Source organism: Plutella xylostella, chromosome 8, assembly GCF_932276165.1.
Source record: "Plutella xylostella chromosome 8, ilPluXylo3.1, whole genome shotgun sequence".
NCBI lineage: Eukaryota > Metazoa > Arthropoda > Insecta > Lepidoptera > Plutellidae > Plutella > Plutella xylostella.
In genome coordinates, this window is record NC_063988.1 from 4,878,239 (window position 1) to 4,892,220 (window position 13,982).

Here is a 13,982-nt window from a genome sequence, read left to right on the forward strand (position 1 = left end):
AACGGTGCTGTCGGATTATACCAGCGGCTAGGTTGGACGGCAGATCATAAAGTTGGTGACTATATAAACTACTAACGCCATCTATGATTAAGTTCAAGACCCGATGTCCGTGTCGATTGAACACTGCCTGTATCCGCTCTATCCACTATCCATGTCCATGCTTGATGCACGATATCTACCTATAAATGTATAATAAGCATTGTGTATAGAATTCATGATATATAATATTGTAGGCACTCAAGTTCCTTGCAAGTCCAGGAAAACCATCAAATTTTAATGTAGTTAATAATGGGGTAAAAGAAAAATAAAATTGAGATACTAAATTTTATTTTCTTATGTCTATGTTCTTAGTTTTATCTAATATTTCTTTGTATGGAGGGTTAATTGGTGCTTGTACTGGCTCCCTGTACTCATAAGTGGTCTGTCCTTCTAGCAAAAGTGAATAAGAAGTATCGGAATCATAAGCGCTCAAGTCCCCACAAGCATTAAATGGAACAATAAATCTGTTAGGGCCTGTAAACTCATTGAAGTCACAATACTTGTGGTCAAGCAGAGGATTGGCCATGGTCGGCACATAGCCATCAGGTGGCTGATAGTTTTGACACACTACAAATGCTTCAATACTAGAATTCCTGGAGCTCCGAGGTTTAGAAACAGTAACAAATGAAAAGAATTGCTTCAACTGTGAGTAAAGAAGAGTTACATCTTTACCTCTGAATATTTTAGCCACAAATACGCCACCATTTTTTAAGACATGAGTAGTTATATTTAGTGCTGCAAGTAAAAGCTGAGACTGAACATATTCATCAATGTCATGGAGTCCAGTCACGTCTGGGGCTCCATCACAGACCACCAAGTCAGCTTTGAGGCCTTCAAATTCTTTAATTATTTCATTAGCTGTGCTTAGTTTTGTAATGTCGCCCTGAATTTGCTTGACTCCTGGAAGTGGTGCCATAGCCTGTAAGTCCACTGCTACTATCTTGACATCATCTTCTGCTTCACTGTTCTGTCGTAACTTTTTAGTTAGAACTTGGCTCCAACTGCCTGGAGCCGCGCAGAGGTCCACCGCACGCAGGACTCCATCAAATATATTGTACTCCTCGTTGATCTGAAGCAACTTGAAAGCACTTCTTGCTCGCCATCCTTCTTCTTTAGCTAGTCTATAATATATGTCGCGTTTATCCTTTGATGTTTTTCCCATTATTTTCTCTGTCTAAATGTACTTAGTCTCTTTACAATTTAAATAAGTACTTTGAGAAGCGAAAAAGGTGAAGTAACAAGAAAATCAAAAGTTATTTTAAGGTTATTATTACTTATTTTGTGTTTTTGTAACATTCTGTGGTAGGATTTTGACACTCTTGGGCTGGTAGACCACAGATCAAAAAAGCTAGCCTATTATTTTATGCTACCACCCCACTTGGCTATTCGTATTTGCGTAAATGCCAAAAATTTGCCGTATTTCCAAAAAATTTGGTTTTTAGCAAATAGCTAATAACAAATAACGAACTGTGGTTGTAGCATTAAAGAAGTGTTATGTTCCTTGCACACATGGCGGACAAGTCCGATATTGTAACGCCATAAAAACGTTATTCTGAGAATCGAGTAAGTGTTGTCACTTGTCAAATACTATGTTCCTCGTTTCACTCGTTTGTCTTTTTATATTTTACTAGATGTTCCCGCGAGCTTCGCTTCGCCTGAAAAAGTTTTCCCGTGGGAATTCCGGGATAAAAAGTAGCCTATGTTCTATCCCAGAGTCGAGACCATCTGTATTTGCTATACAGATGGTCTCGACTTTCATTCTAATCTGTTCATTAGTTTTGGGGTGAAAGCGTAACAGAACGTCGTCGTGTGTTTATAAACATTGTTACCATAAAGTTACTTGCAGAAACATATTAAATCTAGATTTAATATGTTTCTGCAAGTGGCCCTAAATGTACGTTTTCAGCGCTGGATATGTGCGTTTTGAAAACTCCGTTGCGGCAACACTGATTCGCAACACTGATAATATTAGTTAGGATTGTCATTGTCAGCTGGATTTCTGTAACAAAAGTTTTCAAGATATTTATTCTTCGTAAAAAATGCAATTCCTGACTTCGAATCCCTTAGTTATATTTATACTACAAGAATGGAAACTGCTTTCTTTACTGACAATAATTTTTATGCTGTACTTTTATTACACCAAAACCTTTACATTTTTCGAAGAAAAAGGTGTAAAATTTATGAAACCATACATTTTGCTGGGAAATTTGGGGCCCAGACTTATGCTTAAAGTGTCAATGCATGGATTTCAACTGCACATCTACAACCACTTCAAAGGTTCTCCGTATGGTGGTAAGTGCCTATAATTATATTTTTTACATGTTAACAAAGTCAATTCAAAAGTTTATAAATAGTTCCACATCCAAGATATACTTAGTTGAAATAAATAAATTGACTAATAGTCAAAATCTTGCATCCAATGCAATCATATCCTTTGCATTCACAATTTGTAACAAATAATATTTTTCACAAAAACTATAATTTTCAATATTCATATTAAATTAATGTTCTGTTTCAGGAATATTCGAAGGGCGTCGACCTGTGTTTTACGTCTTTGATCCAGATTTAATAAAAGCTGTGACTATTAAGAATTTTGATCACTTTGTTGATAGAAATGTGCTAAACAGTAGACAACCTGGCTACCTCAGCCGCTCACTCATTAACCTGAAGGTAAGATCATTGTTTACTTTATGTTTATCTATAGATAGCTATGTGATGCAAGATACATAAATATTTGTTCAAATAAACTAGCTATAAAGATAGAACAATAACAAACTATTGACTATTGTGCATTTTCAGAATTCCCACTCACATCAGTGTAAACTTTACCCTTAAATTAAGTTACAGATATAACTAGAAGATAGATGAGGTTTAATCTGCTTTACAAGTTAAATCTATCTTTATATTGCAATAATAATATTCCAGGGTCGAGACTGGAAAGATGTCAGGAGTACACTGACACCCTCCTTCAGTTCCACTCGTCTGAGGAATATGCTGCCCCTCATAGAACAGTGCACAACTCAGATGGTACAATTCTTAAAGGCATTTGGTATGTGTTGCATAATAAATAGTAATCTTATTCATATAATGCAGGATAGTTAGTGTGATATAAATGTTTAATTACAGATAAGAAAGAAGTAGAAATGAAGGATGTAATGGGCCACTTCACTCTGGAAGTGATTGGAGCGTGTGCGTTTGGAATCAAATGTGATGCTCTTACTGATGAAAATGCACACTTTGTTCAGGTAACATTAACATGGGCTTTTACAAAACTATCTATAAAAAGGAAGTCATCTCATAACTTGTTAAATATTGGAAATAATTTCTGTTCATTCAAGACCCAATAAGCTCTTTGCCCAATTTAGTAAATTGCATTATTTATCATATTATAAACAACCAAAGATAAGATGTACCTTTTGACCTCTTATCTAAACGTCTTATAATGATCTGAGTATGTATTCCATTTTCAGGTGGCATCCAAATTTAATGATATGGCGGTATCAAAGAGATTATTAATATTTTTTGTGCTAATCTTTATGCCACGAATGTTCAGGTTCTTGAACCTATCTTTCTTGAACCCTGAAAGCACTAAGGAATTGCTAAAAATTTTGACTGCTGCCAAGGCAGAAAGAAGATCTACTAAATCAAAGTATGTGAATGCCTTCTACAATCCCATTTCCAAAGCAATACCTATTAGTAAAACAACAATATACAGGATATGACTTCTTATCTCAAAGCAGAAGTAGATGGATCTGGTGTATAGTTATTATTGATTGTATTTATTGGAGAAATTTGGTGGTCTACTGGGGTCTTGGTGGTCGATTACGATCAACTGGGTACAAAATTTATTAGAAAGATGAGCTAAGATATTTATAACTAAGTTCTTTAAAACTATTTTACAGGAGAAACGATTTCTTACAATTATTAATTGATTCTGCTGAGCCAGAAAAAACTGAATCGGTAAAGCCCGGTGAACACAAGAAACGTAAGTTGAAATATATTTTAAATTTTATTTCTGAAGGAAATGATGTTTGTACCTAATTTTAAAAAAAAACTGGCATTACACAGAAGATCTTTGTTTTTTTTTCTGTGGGGTTAAAAGCCACGGAGACCAAACAAAATCATCAATCAACGTCGCTTACTACCACTACAAACCTTCACTTGTTTCCAGACCTAGACGAGGACACGATCGATGCGCAGGCGCTGCTATTCCTCATAGCGGGCTACGAGACGTCGAGCACGGTGCTGTCGTTCGCGATCCACGTGATGGCGACGCACCCCGAGCTGCAGCGGCGGCTGCGCGAGCACGTCTCCGAGGTCACCGACGGCAAGGAAATGTCGTATGAAGTGCTGGCGGAGCTGCACTATTTAGAAGCCTTTTTGCTTGGTAAGAGAGGGACTTATTGGGATTACTCAGTACGCCCTCCGGCTAGGACTTGGGAAAGGTGGCTGGTAATGATCGGATGCGGAAAGCAGATATAGATCAGTGAATCACTAGAGCAGTGGACTGCTATAGGCTTATTATGATGATGACTCAGTAATGTGCGTACCACCATAGGTATTCCTATAACTTTAAAAGGTTTTGCGATGTATGTGCCTAATTTAGTATCGTGAATCAAGCCCAAAAATGTTGTCATCCTTGCAGAGACTCTCCGCGTGTACCCCCCTGTATCACGCATAGACCGCGTGGTGACCAAGCCCTACACCGTCCCGGGCACGTCCATCAACTTGGACCCGGGCACGGTGGTGGCCATCCCGGTGTACGGCATCCACATGGACCCTGACATCTACCCGGAACCCACCAAGATCCGCCCGGAGAGGTTCCTTGGCGACGAGAAGAATGACCGACCGTCACATTTGTATTTGGCGTTTGGTGCCGGTCCGAGAAATTGTATTGGTAAGAGTGGAATGTTAAGGTGTTGTTATCGGTTTGGTGTTTTTGTTAGCATGTCTAATTGTATGTCTAACTGCGCACAGTAATTTAGCGGTTGGGTTATTTTTTACATCTAAACTAATCTAAAGAATAGGCAGTTTTATTACATAATTATCGGTTTGGTGTTCTTGTTAGCATGTCTAATTGTATGCTTATCTGAGCACAATAATTTAACGGTTGGGTTAATTTTTACATCTAAACTAATCTAAAGAATAGGCAGTTATATTACATAAGTACTTGCCTAAAACAAATTATTTTTAACATTATACTTTTTTTCGCGACTAGGCAAATGTAGTGTGGGACGCCCTCCGGCTAGATGGGGTGACGACTTGCGAAATGTGGATGGATATGATTGGATGCGGAAAGCTAAAGTTCGCACCCAGTGGCGAGCTATGGGAGAGGCCTATGTCCAGCAGTGGACTGCTATAGGCTGATGATGATGACTTTTTGTAACCAGTACCTACACCACGGCACAGGCCGAGCCTAGTGTGGAAGCCACCAATTTTCGTAAATTTGCTAACTCCTCACACACTTCCAATTTAATTTCATAATATTTTACCATAGAATAACGAGACTAGCAGTACTTGTTATTCTATGATTGTACTTAGGTACTAATTTAAATTATTCTAAGGTGTTTAAATAAATATTTTTGATTTGATTTTAATTGTCTGTTTCAGGGCTGCGTTTTGCGATGTTTTCCGTCAAGTTGGCAATGGTCACCTTGCTGAAGAACTACAAGTTCTCTCCGTGCTCCAAGACAAAGGATCCTATCCCGTTTGAGAAGAAAGGCATCTTGTTGAAAGCCCATGGTGGCGTCTGGGTAACTCTTGAATCGTTGAAAGAGTAAGGACCATTCATAGTACAAATATGCAAAAGGTTATCCCAGAATACTTTCACAAAAACTGTCTTCTGTGATACGGTTTTATTTAGCACTAATTATTATTTTATGTAAGATCATAACCATTAGATGTAGATAATATAATTATGTCCGTAGATATTGATCAGATTCTTGCCATTTTACAATTAGCCACTTTCTACATTAACTAATGAATACATCATGTGATATTAAGTGCCACAAATAATTTTCTAAATGCATAATAGTTGTATGTATATAAGATACTCGAATTCACAAAAATAATATATAAATAGGTCGTAAGTTTCAAAAGTATTTCTTGAAATCTCATAATTTCTTAAACCTAATTTTCGATCTTTGTAAAACAAGCTATAAAAAATCCTATAGTATCTCTGTATAAGTCGTCCACAGGTCGTAGAGGATCCATTTCCGGGCCGAACCTCTGAACCAACACCCTGAAATTCAGAATACATGGTTTTACCTATGTACTATCATCACATCACAATTTTTCATGCAACACTGATTTGTAGGAATAACATAATAATGTGTGTGTATGTATTTTTTGTTAGCCAAGGCTTGTTTAAAGTTACTAAGCATATTATATTGACCTTTGTTCATCTGTGAGTCCGCACCCACTCCACCCGGGCCCGCCCAGCAGCGGCTCAGCAGCCACCAGCCTCAGACACTGGAACTCCTGCAGGGCCCACGCCACCATACCCTCGTTCTCGTCCTCGGTGATGGTGCAAGTACTATAAATTAACTTGCCCCCAACTTTCAATACAGCTACAGCCTGAAAGAGCTTGTTGATTAATGAAATGTTGATGGGGTAAAGTTTCTTAAGCCTTGGTAATTACTGTTTTGAGTAGCAACTGTTGTTTCAAAGATACTTACGGACTTCATTAATTTTCTTTGGACAAACTTGTAAGAATTAAGCATCTTAGGCGTCATTTTATTTAGTAACAATGGACGCTGACCCAAACCGCTACAAGGTGCGTCCAAGAGAACTTTATCGAAACTGTTAGATGGAAAAGGAGGCCCCACATTTATTCCTGTAGAAGCATCTGACCAGCATTTTGTAGAATCATAAGCGTAGCACTTGATGCATTTTATTCCATGAGCCATTGCATTTGCCTGTATCTTCTCTACCTTTTTAACAGTTTTATCTATTGCTGTGATCATTGCCTGAAATTAAACATACATGCAGCAATGCACCTCTGCCTACCCCGCAAGGGAGTACATAAGTACAAGGCGTGAGTGCGTGTTTTTTTTTTTTTTTTTTTTAAACATACATTTACAAGGTGGCTCATTTGTATCAATCATATATGGAAAATTCCTAGTTCTTTGGAAAAAAATCCTCAAACTGGAACTCCTAGCTTCTTTTCTGTTCACTGACCAATATAAATAGGCCACCTTGAATTTATAATTTACTTATGATTTTTCAACATCAAAGGTGGTGTTTAAAAATGGTACAAAATGAAATTAATGGTGATAGTGATATTATTATGATAACGGTAGGTGTTGGTACAAATAATAATTAAATATGGTGAGATTATAATCAGTGTTATAGCAATGCTATGAGATGAAATTGCAAGCTTTTATTAGTATATTTTTTATAGCATCTTTTGCCTAGTTGAAATTAAATGATGATGTATTTTACACTCCTGTTTTATTTCATAATAGTTATACCTTGTCATTAGACATTTCTGCTATATGGGTTGTCTTATTGCCCGGCGCAGCACACATGTCTAGGATAGCCTCACCTGGCTGAGAATCAACCACCCATCCACACACTATGGACGGTAAATTCTGTAGCAGAATGTCCCCTTTAGGGTACATTGTTTCATTTATTACGGGCAATCTAGAAGCAGGCATGATGGTGTGCACTGCTATGCCACTGTAAGTTAGGAAACATTCATAAAAATACCATCAGAAGAGAAATGTAAGTATTCTACAATTAAGTTCAGTCTGTACCTTGGCTCTAAATCCTCTCCATACAATTGGTTTCGCAACATTTTCAGTTGGCCCATACCAACAAATATTTTTCTGCCATTATATTGCACTTTCAACCCCTTCTTGCATTTTTCTTCTAAGTCTCCATAAATTGAGACAAAACTATCCAGTTGACAATCTGAAAATTATGATATAACTACTGGAAGTAGACCTCAAAACTAAAACTAAGAACCATTGACTGCATAAATCATATTTCACAATAATAGTAAATATTTTATTTGGAAATGCATCAATGGTGCACAGTTTATAAAATGAATGAGTGTCCCTCTTTTTTTGAGGAACCTATCAGATGCTATATACTGCAGGGAATCTGTACGGAGAAACATTGTTGCCTTTGATGATACTAACTTGTTGGTAAGCCCATTACTCCAGGTGCAAACACATGAGCACCTCTTAGCACTGCTGCAGCACAAGATGCATCGACTATCACTTCTGTCTCTGGGATGGTCATGTTTTCATCATCAGGCCAACGCTCCAACACCAAACAATCAGGTTTCAAGAGGTAAAACTTTGGTATTCTTGAAAATTCCAAATCCTCACATTGCTGAAAATTTTATGTTGTTTTTTAATACTTACATGATATATAGGAACAGAAACAGGTAATTCATAATAATATTAGAAATTAACAATTTACTTACTAACTTTAAAGTTACTTCAATTATTTCTGGGTCAAATTTTCTCAATTTGTTTATTCTAAATATTGTGTACTTTGGAGCTTTTGCCAACCAATCCATAAGGTTAATAATATCTCCATGCACCTGAAATTATATCATTTTATTTTTAAAACCGGCGAGCAGCATAGTTTTTGTATATTTTCTGTTGTGTAAAATAGAAAATAATCTAACCTCTTCAATATTTTCATTTCGCCTTATTTCTCTCAGAATTTCCGAATGTTTTAAAATCTGCGCCATTTTTGTTGAGATTTAAGTAATATTTTCGTGCACAAATTATTCCAGTAACAGCAAATTATATAAGATATATATTTTCACAATGTTTTTCCAACCTCCCGCCATCCCCCCCTCCCGACGTCGCGCCTCTGAACACAGATTATCAAAACGAACACAGATTATGTTTTTGTCTGTCCGGCGATCCGATATCCGATATGCGACAAAAGTTTGCACTTCTTTCCTTTCTATATTTCATAAAGGAGTACACACTAGCGGACGCGGCTTACGGACGCGGCTGTCAGCCGCGATAGTGTGCACGCTTTTAAGGGATAGTTCGTGCCAGATCGCAGTCGGACGTCTGAAAGTTGAAGGTCAGTCCAAGGTTACGTCCGATAGTTTGAACATAGTCGCGGCTGACAGCCACGTCCGTAAGCCGCGTCCGCTAGTGTCTCGGCACCTTAATCCTTATGTTTGTAGGACACTTGGCTATTTTTATTTATTATTGGCCAAACATTTATAGTGACGATATGGCATTTTCGGCAAATACGGAAATACAAATAGCCAAGTGGGGTCATAGTATTTAAAAAAGCAAGAGTGTAAAAAGGCATAACAGCCTGCTTAACACGATCATATCGGTTGGGTTGGCGTGGCTCTGAAATATTTTAGTTATCCGATCTACCTGTGATAAAAATTGTTATTCAAAATGTAGCAAAATATTAATGATTTCATTAAAAAATGCTTTAATTTATTTTAAATGAACGTAATAAGAAATGCAAAAAATATTAAATTATTTTAATGCACACTGGCCACTTTTTGGCAATACGTGGCATGCCATGGACAAACTTCCACGTTCGCCGCCATTTTGACATCCAGCAGATTGTGTAGTGATTTCGTAAAGTAAAACGTTTTTTTCTTGATATTATAGACTTTTTCTTCCGAAAATGTAAGTAAATAGAGACTGCGTTTATAAATACTTCTGTTTTAATAGTTATTGACGTGAAAGTGACCGTAACAAACATAGTTCTACACATTATTGACTGAGGGTGGTAACCGCTGGTGTCTGTAGTAGTGGCGGCGTATGTAGCTTTGTTATAAATCATTACCACACGCTAAGAATTATAAGTTGTTTACTGTGAATGCTGACCACAATCCTAAATTAGTGTTGCGATAACATTTCTTTACGTTCATATTGTGTTCATTGATCTTCAATAGACGATGTCAAATTGAGCCGACTTGCCATGTCATTATCATTGATTTAAGTAACGTGTTGTGAGGAGTGACTCAGAATCTTCAGGTTTAATAATGTAAATAATTAATTCTGTTTCAGAAATTATATACAGGCTGCAAGATGGGGAATATGTTTGCAAATTTATTTAAAGGCCTCTTTGGCAAAAAGGAAATGAGAATATTGATGGTTGGTTTGGATGCTGCTGGTAAAACCACAATCTTATACAAATTGAAATTAGGCGAAATTGTTACAACTATACCTACTATTGGTGAGTAACTTCATTATTTACCACATTACAGCACAAATGTTCATAGAAAGTTGTGGGAAATATGAGTCATGGTACATCTTAGTTATTGCATTTTAGTTACTATTCACACCATCAATTAACAAGTGTCCCTTCAATCTGGTAACTGAATTAATATTCTCCTACCTAGTTCCTACCTTTTAAATGTAATTTATATGGTGAATACCAATGATCATTTTGTTAAAATTTGCTTATGTGGCACCTAATCTTAGCTCATTGTGAAAGTATTTGTGTCTTTTATCATGACAAGCAGCTTTTGCTCTACTTAATTGCATGCTGAATGTTAATACAAATGTGTATGATGTGTGTCATATAAGCAGGTATAAATTTAATATTTTAGAATACTTTTAAACTGTAATTAATTAAATATCTCTATAATTATTGAGAGAAGGGTTGTATTCTACACATATGGGTATTTGCTGTTAAACACAATAAGCATACATAAAGTCTAACTGTGCTACCACAAAATACTTTAAACACTGTTTAACCAGTGTTTAAAACGAAATTTGACAGATTTTGTAGGCATTTGACAGCGCTAAACACCTGTTAAATACTGTCTAAGTTTTTGTGATAAAACCCTAAATATTTTACACATAAAAAGGCACAGTACATTCATAAAGTTACGCAATCTAAGAGAAAACAAAGGTATAATAGGTTTTTTAAACTATACATTATACCACCATAACTTACTAGGGCTTTGGTTCATTTTCAGGATTTAACGTTGAGACTGTAGAATACAAAAACATCAGTTTCACCGTATGGGATGTTGGTGGTCAAGACAAAATTCGACCACTGTGGAGGCATTACTTCCAGAACACACAGGTAATTTAATAAAATTATCCTTAAAATCCTATCCACATTGCCAGATGTTGGTGCAGAGGAAGTCCTTGACGCAGAAGGCTGGACAACATCATCTGTGGCCACAGGTCACCCAGATCCACCTTGATGAATGGCTTAAATATGTATAAGGAGACCTTTGCCCATGCTTCATCCATTTTGAGAAAACATAATAAATAATTTTCTAATTATACAATAACGGTTTATTTAGGGTCCTATGTAACATAACACTTTTTTCTCTTGGAAATGCTTAATCAAATAGCTTGCTGTGATGATTCCTTTGAGTCTCATAAAAATAGTATAGACTCAGATATTACAAAAATGCTATGGTTTACAACATTTATTAATTAAAAGTACTAGTTTTACCAAATGATATAAAAGTTGTAGAAATTAAAGTAATGTATTTTAATCTATTTTATAGTACCACCTTTTTGGTGATGGTGAGTCATATCATTAGCATTTCCTGATAGTTGAATAAGTTACTCAGTATTTTATCATACTTAATAAGTATTTGACATATTTACATTGTATGGTTTCTTTACTGCAATGTTGATAAAATAAGTAGGGCAACTTGGTCTTACACATTGATGCAATAATTGCAGGGATTCAAAACTATGTTTACATGCATTTTTTACACATATTGCCATGATGGAGGAAATCAAAAGTGATTGTATAGTGATAGTCACATCAATACATACAAGTATTGATGTGACTATCAACCCATATTTTGAAATTTATTAAGGTGTTAATATTACACTACCCTGTCCAAAATCCATAGCGTGGCGCGCAAAAACATATAAATATTACTTTGCACTCCCTCTCAAGGTTGATAAAGGCGAGTGACAGTGCTATGCCCAGTCTTCAGACATGATTGTCAACTGAAGCAATTTTAACAATATTCCTTTCCTTGTTTCCAGGGTCTCATCTTCGTAGTAGACAGTAACGACAGAGAGCGTATCGGCGAGGCGCGCGAGGAGCTGATGCGAATGTTAAGTGAAGACGAGCTACGGGACGCAGTACTCCTCATCTTCGCCAACAAACAGGTCAGTTCAACCTTCAATCTATCGTAGGTGTAGATTTAACTGTGAGGCACTTTGAATATTCAAGTAGTAAATATTGTTTGAATATTGTATTCAAGGGTTAAATTATGTCACCATTTAAATCATGTTATATAAAAAGAAACCTACTTGTGGTTTTTATGATTCATGTGAATTATATATTTTTAATTCACAAAATTAGCAGTAATTAGGTTAACAGTTATCTACTACCAGTTACAAGAATCATAAACCTGAATTTCTCCTAAAAACTTTTCTGGATTTGGATGGTTTTTCTAGATACGAAATCGTAATTTACGTTTTAAATAAATAGTTATGTAATGTTGTTTAGCTTACCAACTTCATTGCGGCTATAAATAAATTGATAAGGTATAATCCTTTAACCTTGAGTGCCAAAACGTAACAGTATTTCAAACTAGCACACTACTAATTCAGAGAGAAGTAGAGCATTTGTATGAAACCTCTGCCCTGCCTCATGAACTGATGTTGATATCACTCAGTCTCACTATGTCTCCTACCACGTCCCGCTAATCTGACTGGCCAATTCATTCTCAACGGTGATAAACCGTAGTGTTTGTCACTGTCACTGGCCTGAAGAAGCCTGTGTGTCAATGCCAACTGCCTGGTTGTTAACCCTAGTGGTGTTGCAGGATCTGCCGAACGCCATGAACGCGGCGGAGATCACGGACAAGCTGGGGCTGCACTCGCTGCGCAACCGCAACTGGTACATCCAGGCCACGTGCGCCACCTCCGGCGACGGGCTCTACGAGGGGCTCGACTGGCTCTCCAACCAACTCAAGAACGCCAACCGCTAACTAGCCTAGCCCACACTAATCTGATTACGGAAAGAGACTATGGTTTAAGATATGTTAACTTTATTTGCTATAAAATACAATGTATTATGTGCGGAATCGTAAATGTATTACTAACGCGTCAACGGCCGACCGAGCGCACATCACACCCGCGTTGGACCCTCAGCTCCGCACCTGTCTCCGTCGTAGTCTCCCGCCGCGTCTCGCGATCACAAGCACTGGCCGACCCGTGTGGTGTACGCTCGGTCGCCGTTGACGTCGAACAAAATATAGTGTGTAAAGTTATTGCAAAATTTCATTTTTTGTTTATAACAATCAGTTAATGTTGGGAGTTTGTATCGAGGTGTACACGACCACACGCCGAGTGTCGCGCATTGTGATGTGGATAGGTTCGTAGCTGACACGTGATAAAGTGAATCACAGCATAACATGTTTTATATGTATACTGTATGTGGAATAAGTTGTCTTAATAAAGTATTTAAAGTTAATTAACTTTCAATGACTTTAATTTTTAGCTGAGTTAGAGCCTAGTGGAACTTTCTGTATGATGAATAGGCGCGCGATGGCCCTGCTTGGAGTTGTCTCGAGTAGCCGACAGTCGATATCTAGATTCTGGAGTACATTGCCTATTCACATCGCTCTGTGGCTAAGAACTTAGAATAATTATATTTTTTGTTTCGAATGTACGATGATCATGGTTCATCAGTTTATTTAGTGTGCATATTCCATTTCTTATTTGAACCTATTGTATGATGATAGTTTATTTGATGGAGTTAGGTAGAGTAAGCTGTTATGTATTGACACTGGAGCGTCCCGCGCCGCAGTGCATTTACCTTCATCTCTCATGCGAGCCGAGATTATTCTTAACTTGTAATTTAGGTATATATTTAGATAACACTTTAATTTTGAGGGATCTCCTTGTTTACAGGGAACTGCTCAGAATTTTCAGTGGTATTTCGCTCTTACACAATTTATTATAACTTAGCATTTTTATAATAATTTAGAAGAAATTGTTACACAATTC

At 36.9% G+C, this 13,982-nt stretch overlaps 4 protein-coding genes across 5 annotated transcripts; 2 read left to right on the forward strand and 2 right to left on the reverse strand.

Annotated features, from left to right (window-relative positions):
• Positions 1–312: 312 nt before the first annotated feature.
• LOC105395216 (putative tRNA (cytidine(32)/guanosine(34)-2'-O)-methyltransferase) lies at positions 313–1,350 on the reverse strand. The gene has a single exon (XM_048622620.1). The coding sequence runs from the start codon at positions 1,199–1,201 to the stop codon at positions 326–328; it is 876 nt and encodes a 291-aa protein (XP_048478577.1). The 5' UTR covers positions 1,202–1,350; the 3' UTR covers positions 313–325.
• A 644-nt stretch (positions 1,351–1,994) lies between these two features.
• Positions 1,995–5,819, forward strand: LOC105395214 (cytochrome P450 9e2). Its single transcript, XM_011567156.3, has 9 exons — positions 1,995–2,331; positions 2,558–2,709; positions 2,965–3,088; positions 3,166–3,284; positions 3,510–3,688; positions 3,942–4,024; positions 4,211–4,426; positions 4,685–4,936; positions 5,650–5,819. Exons 1-9 carry the CDS (start codon positions 2,079–2,081, stop codon positions 5,817–5,819), a joined length of 1,548 nt encoding a protein of 515 aa, XP_011565458.3. The 5' UTR covers positions 1,995–2,078.
• Positions 5,820–5,879: 60 nt separating this feature from the next.
• On the reverse strand, positions 5,880–8,827 carry LOC105395215 (tRNA (cytosine(72)-C(5))-methyltransferase NSUN6). The gene is made up of 8 exons (XM_038115218.2): positions 8,681–8,827; positions 8,474–8,593; positions 8,184–8,379; positions 7,797–7,953; positions 7,512–7,719; positions 6,717–7,007; positions 6,434–6,615; positions 5,880–6,280 (listed from the first exon to the last, which is right to left on the reverse strand). Exons 1-8 carry the CDS (start codon positions 8,744–8,746, stop codon positions 6,169–6,171), a joined length of 1,332 nt encoding a protein of 443 aa, XP_037971146.2. The 5' UTR covers positions 8,747–8,827; the 3' UTR covers positions 5,880–6,168.
• Positions 8,828–9,508: 681 nt separating this feature from the next.
• Positions 9,509–13,451, forward strand: LOC105395213 (ADP-ribosylation factor 1). 2 transcript variants are annotated; one of them, XM_011567155.3, is made up of 5 exons: positions 9,509–9,665; positions 10,050–10,218; positions 10,967–11,076; positions 12,009–12,134; positions 12,797–13,451. In XM_011567155.3, exons 2-5 carry the CDS (start codon positions 10,071–10,073, stop codon positions 12,959–12,961), a joined length of 549 nt encoding a protein of 182 aa, XP_011565457.1. In that variant the 5' UTR covers positions 9,509–9,665; positions 10,050–10,070; the 3' UTR covers positions 12,962–13,451. The 2 variants fall into 2 exon arrangements, with proteins under 2 accessions (XP_011565457.1, XP_037971058.1); XM_038115130.2 differs by lacking the exon at positions 9,509–9,665 and adding an exon at positions 9,781–9,798.
• The last annotated feature ends 531 nt before the right edge of the window (positions 13,452–13,982 follow it).

What these genes read in the sequence shown, in the direction of transcription:
- LOC105395214 (XM_011567156.3), top strand. Translation starts at nt 2,079, where the DNA reads ATGCAATTCCTGACTTCGAATCCCTTAGTTATATTTATACTACAAGAA. An exon ending in CAAAGGTTCTCCGTATGGTG is followed by an intron (nt 2,332 to 2,557) that starts GTAAGTGCCTAT and finishes GTTCTGTTTCAG; the next exon opens with GAATATTCGAAGGGCGTCGA. An exon ending in GCCCGGTGAACACAAGAAAC is followed by an intron (nt 4,025 to 4,210) that starts GTAAGTTGAAAT and finishes ACTTGTTTCCAG; the next exon opens with ACCTAGACGAGGACACGATC.
- LOC105395216 (XM_048622620.1), bottom strand. Translation starts at nt 1,201, where the DNA reads ATGGGAAAAACATCAAAGGATAAACGCGACATATATTATAGACTAGCT.
- LOC105395215 (XM_038115218.2), bottom strand. Translation starts at nt 8,746, where the DNA reads ATGGCGCAGATTTTAAAACATTCGGAAATTCTGAGAGAAATAAGGCGA. An exon ending in TTGAAGTAACTTTAAAGTTA is followed by an intron (nt 8,380 to 8,473) that starts GTAAGTAAATTG and finishes TAAAATTTTCAG; the next exon opens with CAATGTGAGGATTTGGAATT. An exon ending in GGAGAGGATTTAGAGCCAAG is followed by an intron (nt 7,720 to 7,796) that starts GTACAGACTGAA and finishes CCTAACTTACAG; the next exon opens with TGGCATAGCAGTGCACACCA.
- LOC105395213 (XM_011567155.3), top strand. Translation starts at nt 10,071, where the DNA reads ATGGGGAATATGTTTGCAAATTTATTTAAAGGCCTCTTTGGCAAAAAG. An exon ending in TACAACTATACCTACTATTG is followed by an intron (nt 10,219 to 10,966) that starts GTGAGTAACTTC and finishes GTTCATTTTCAG; the next exon opens with GATTTAACGTTGAGACTGTA. An exon ending in ATTACTTCCAGAACACACAG is followed by an intron (nt 11,077 to 12,008) that starts GTAATTTAATAA and finishes CCTTGTTTCCAG; the next exon opens with GGTCTCATCTTCGTAGTAGA.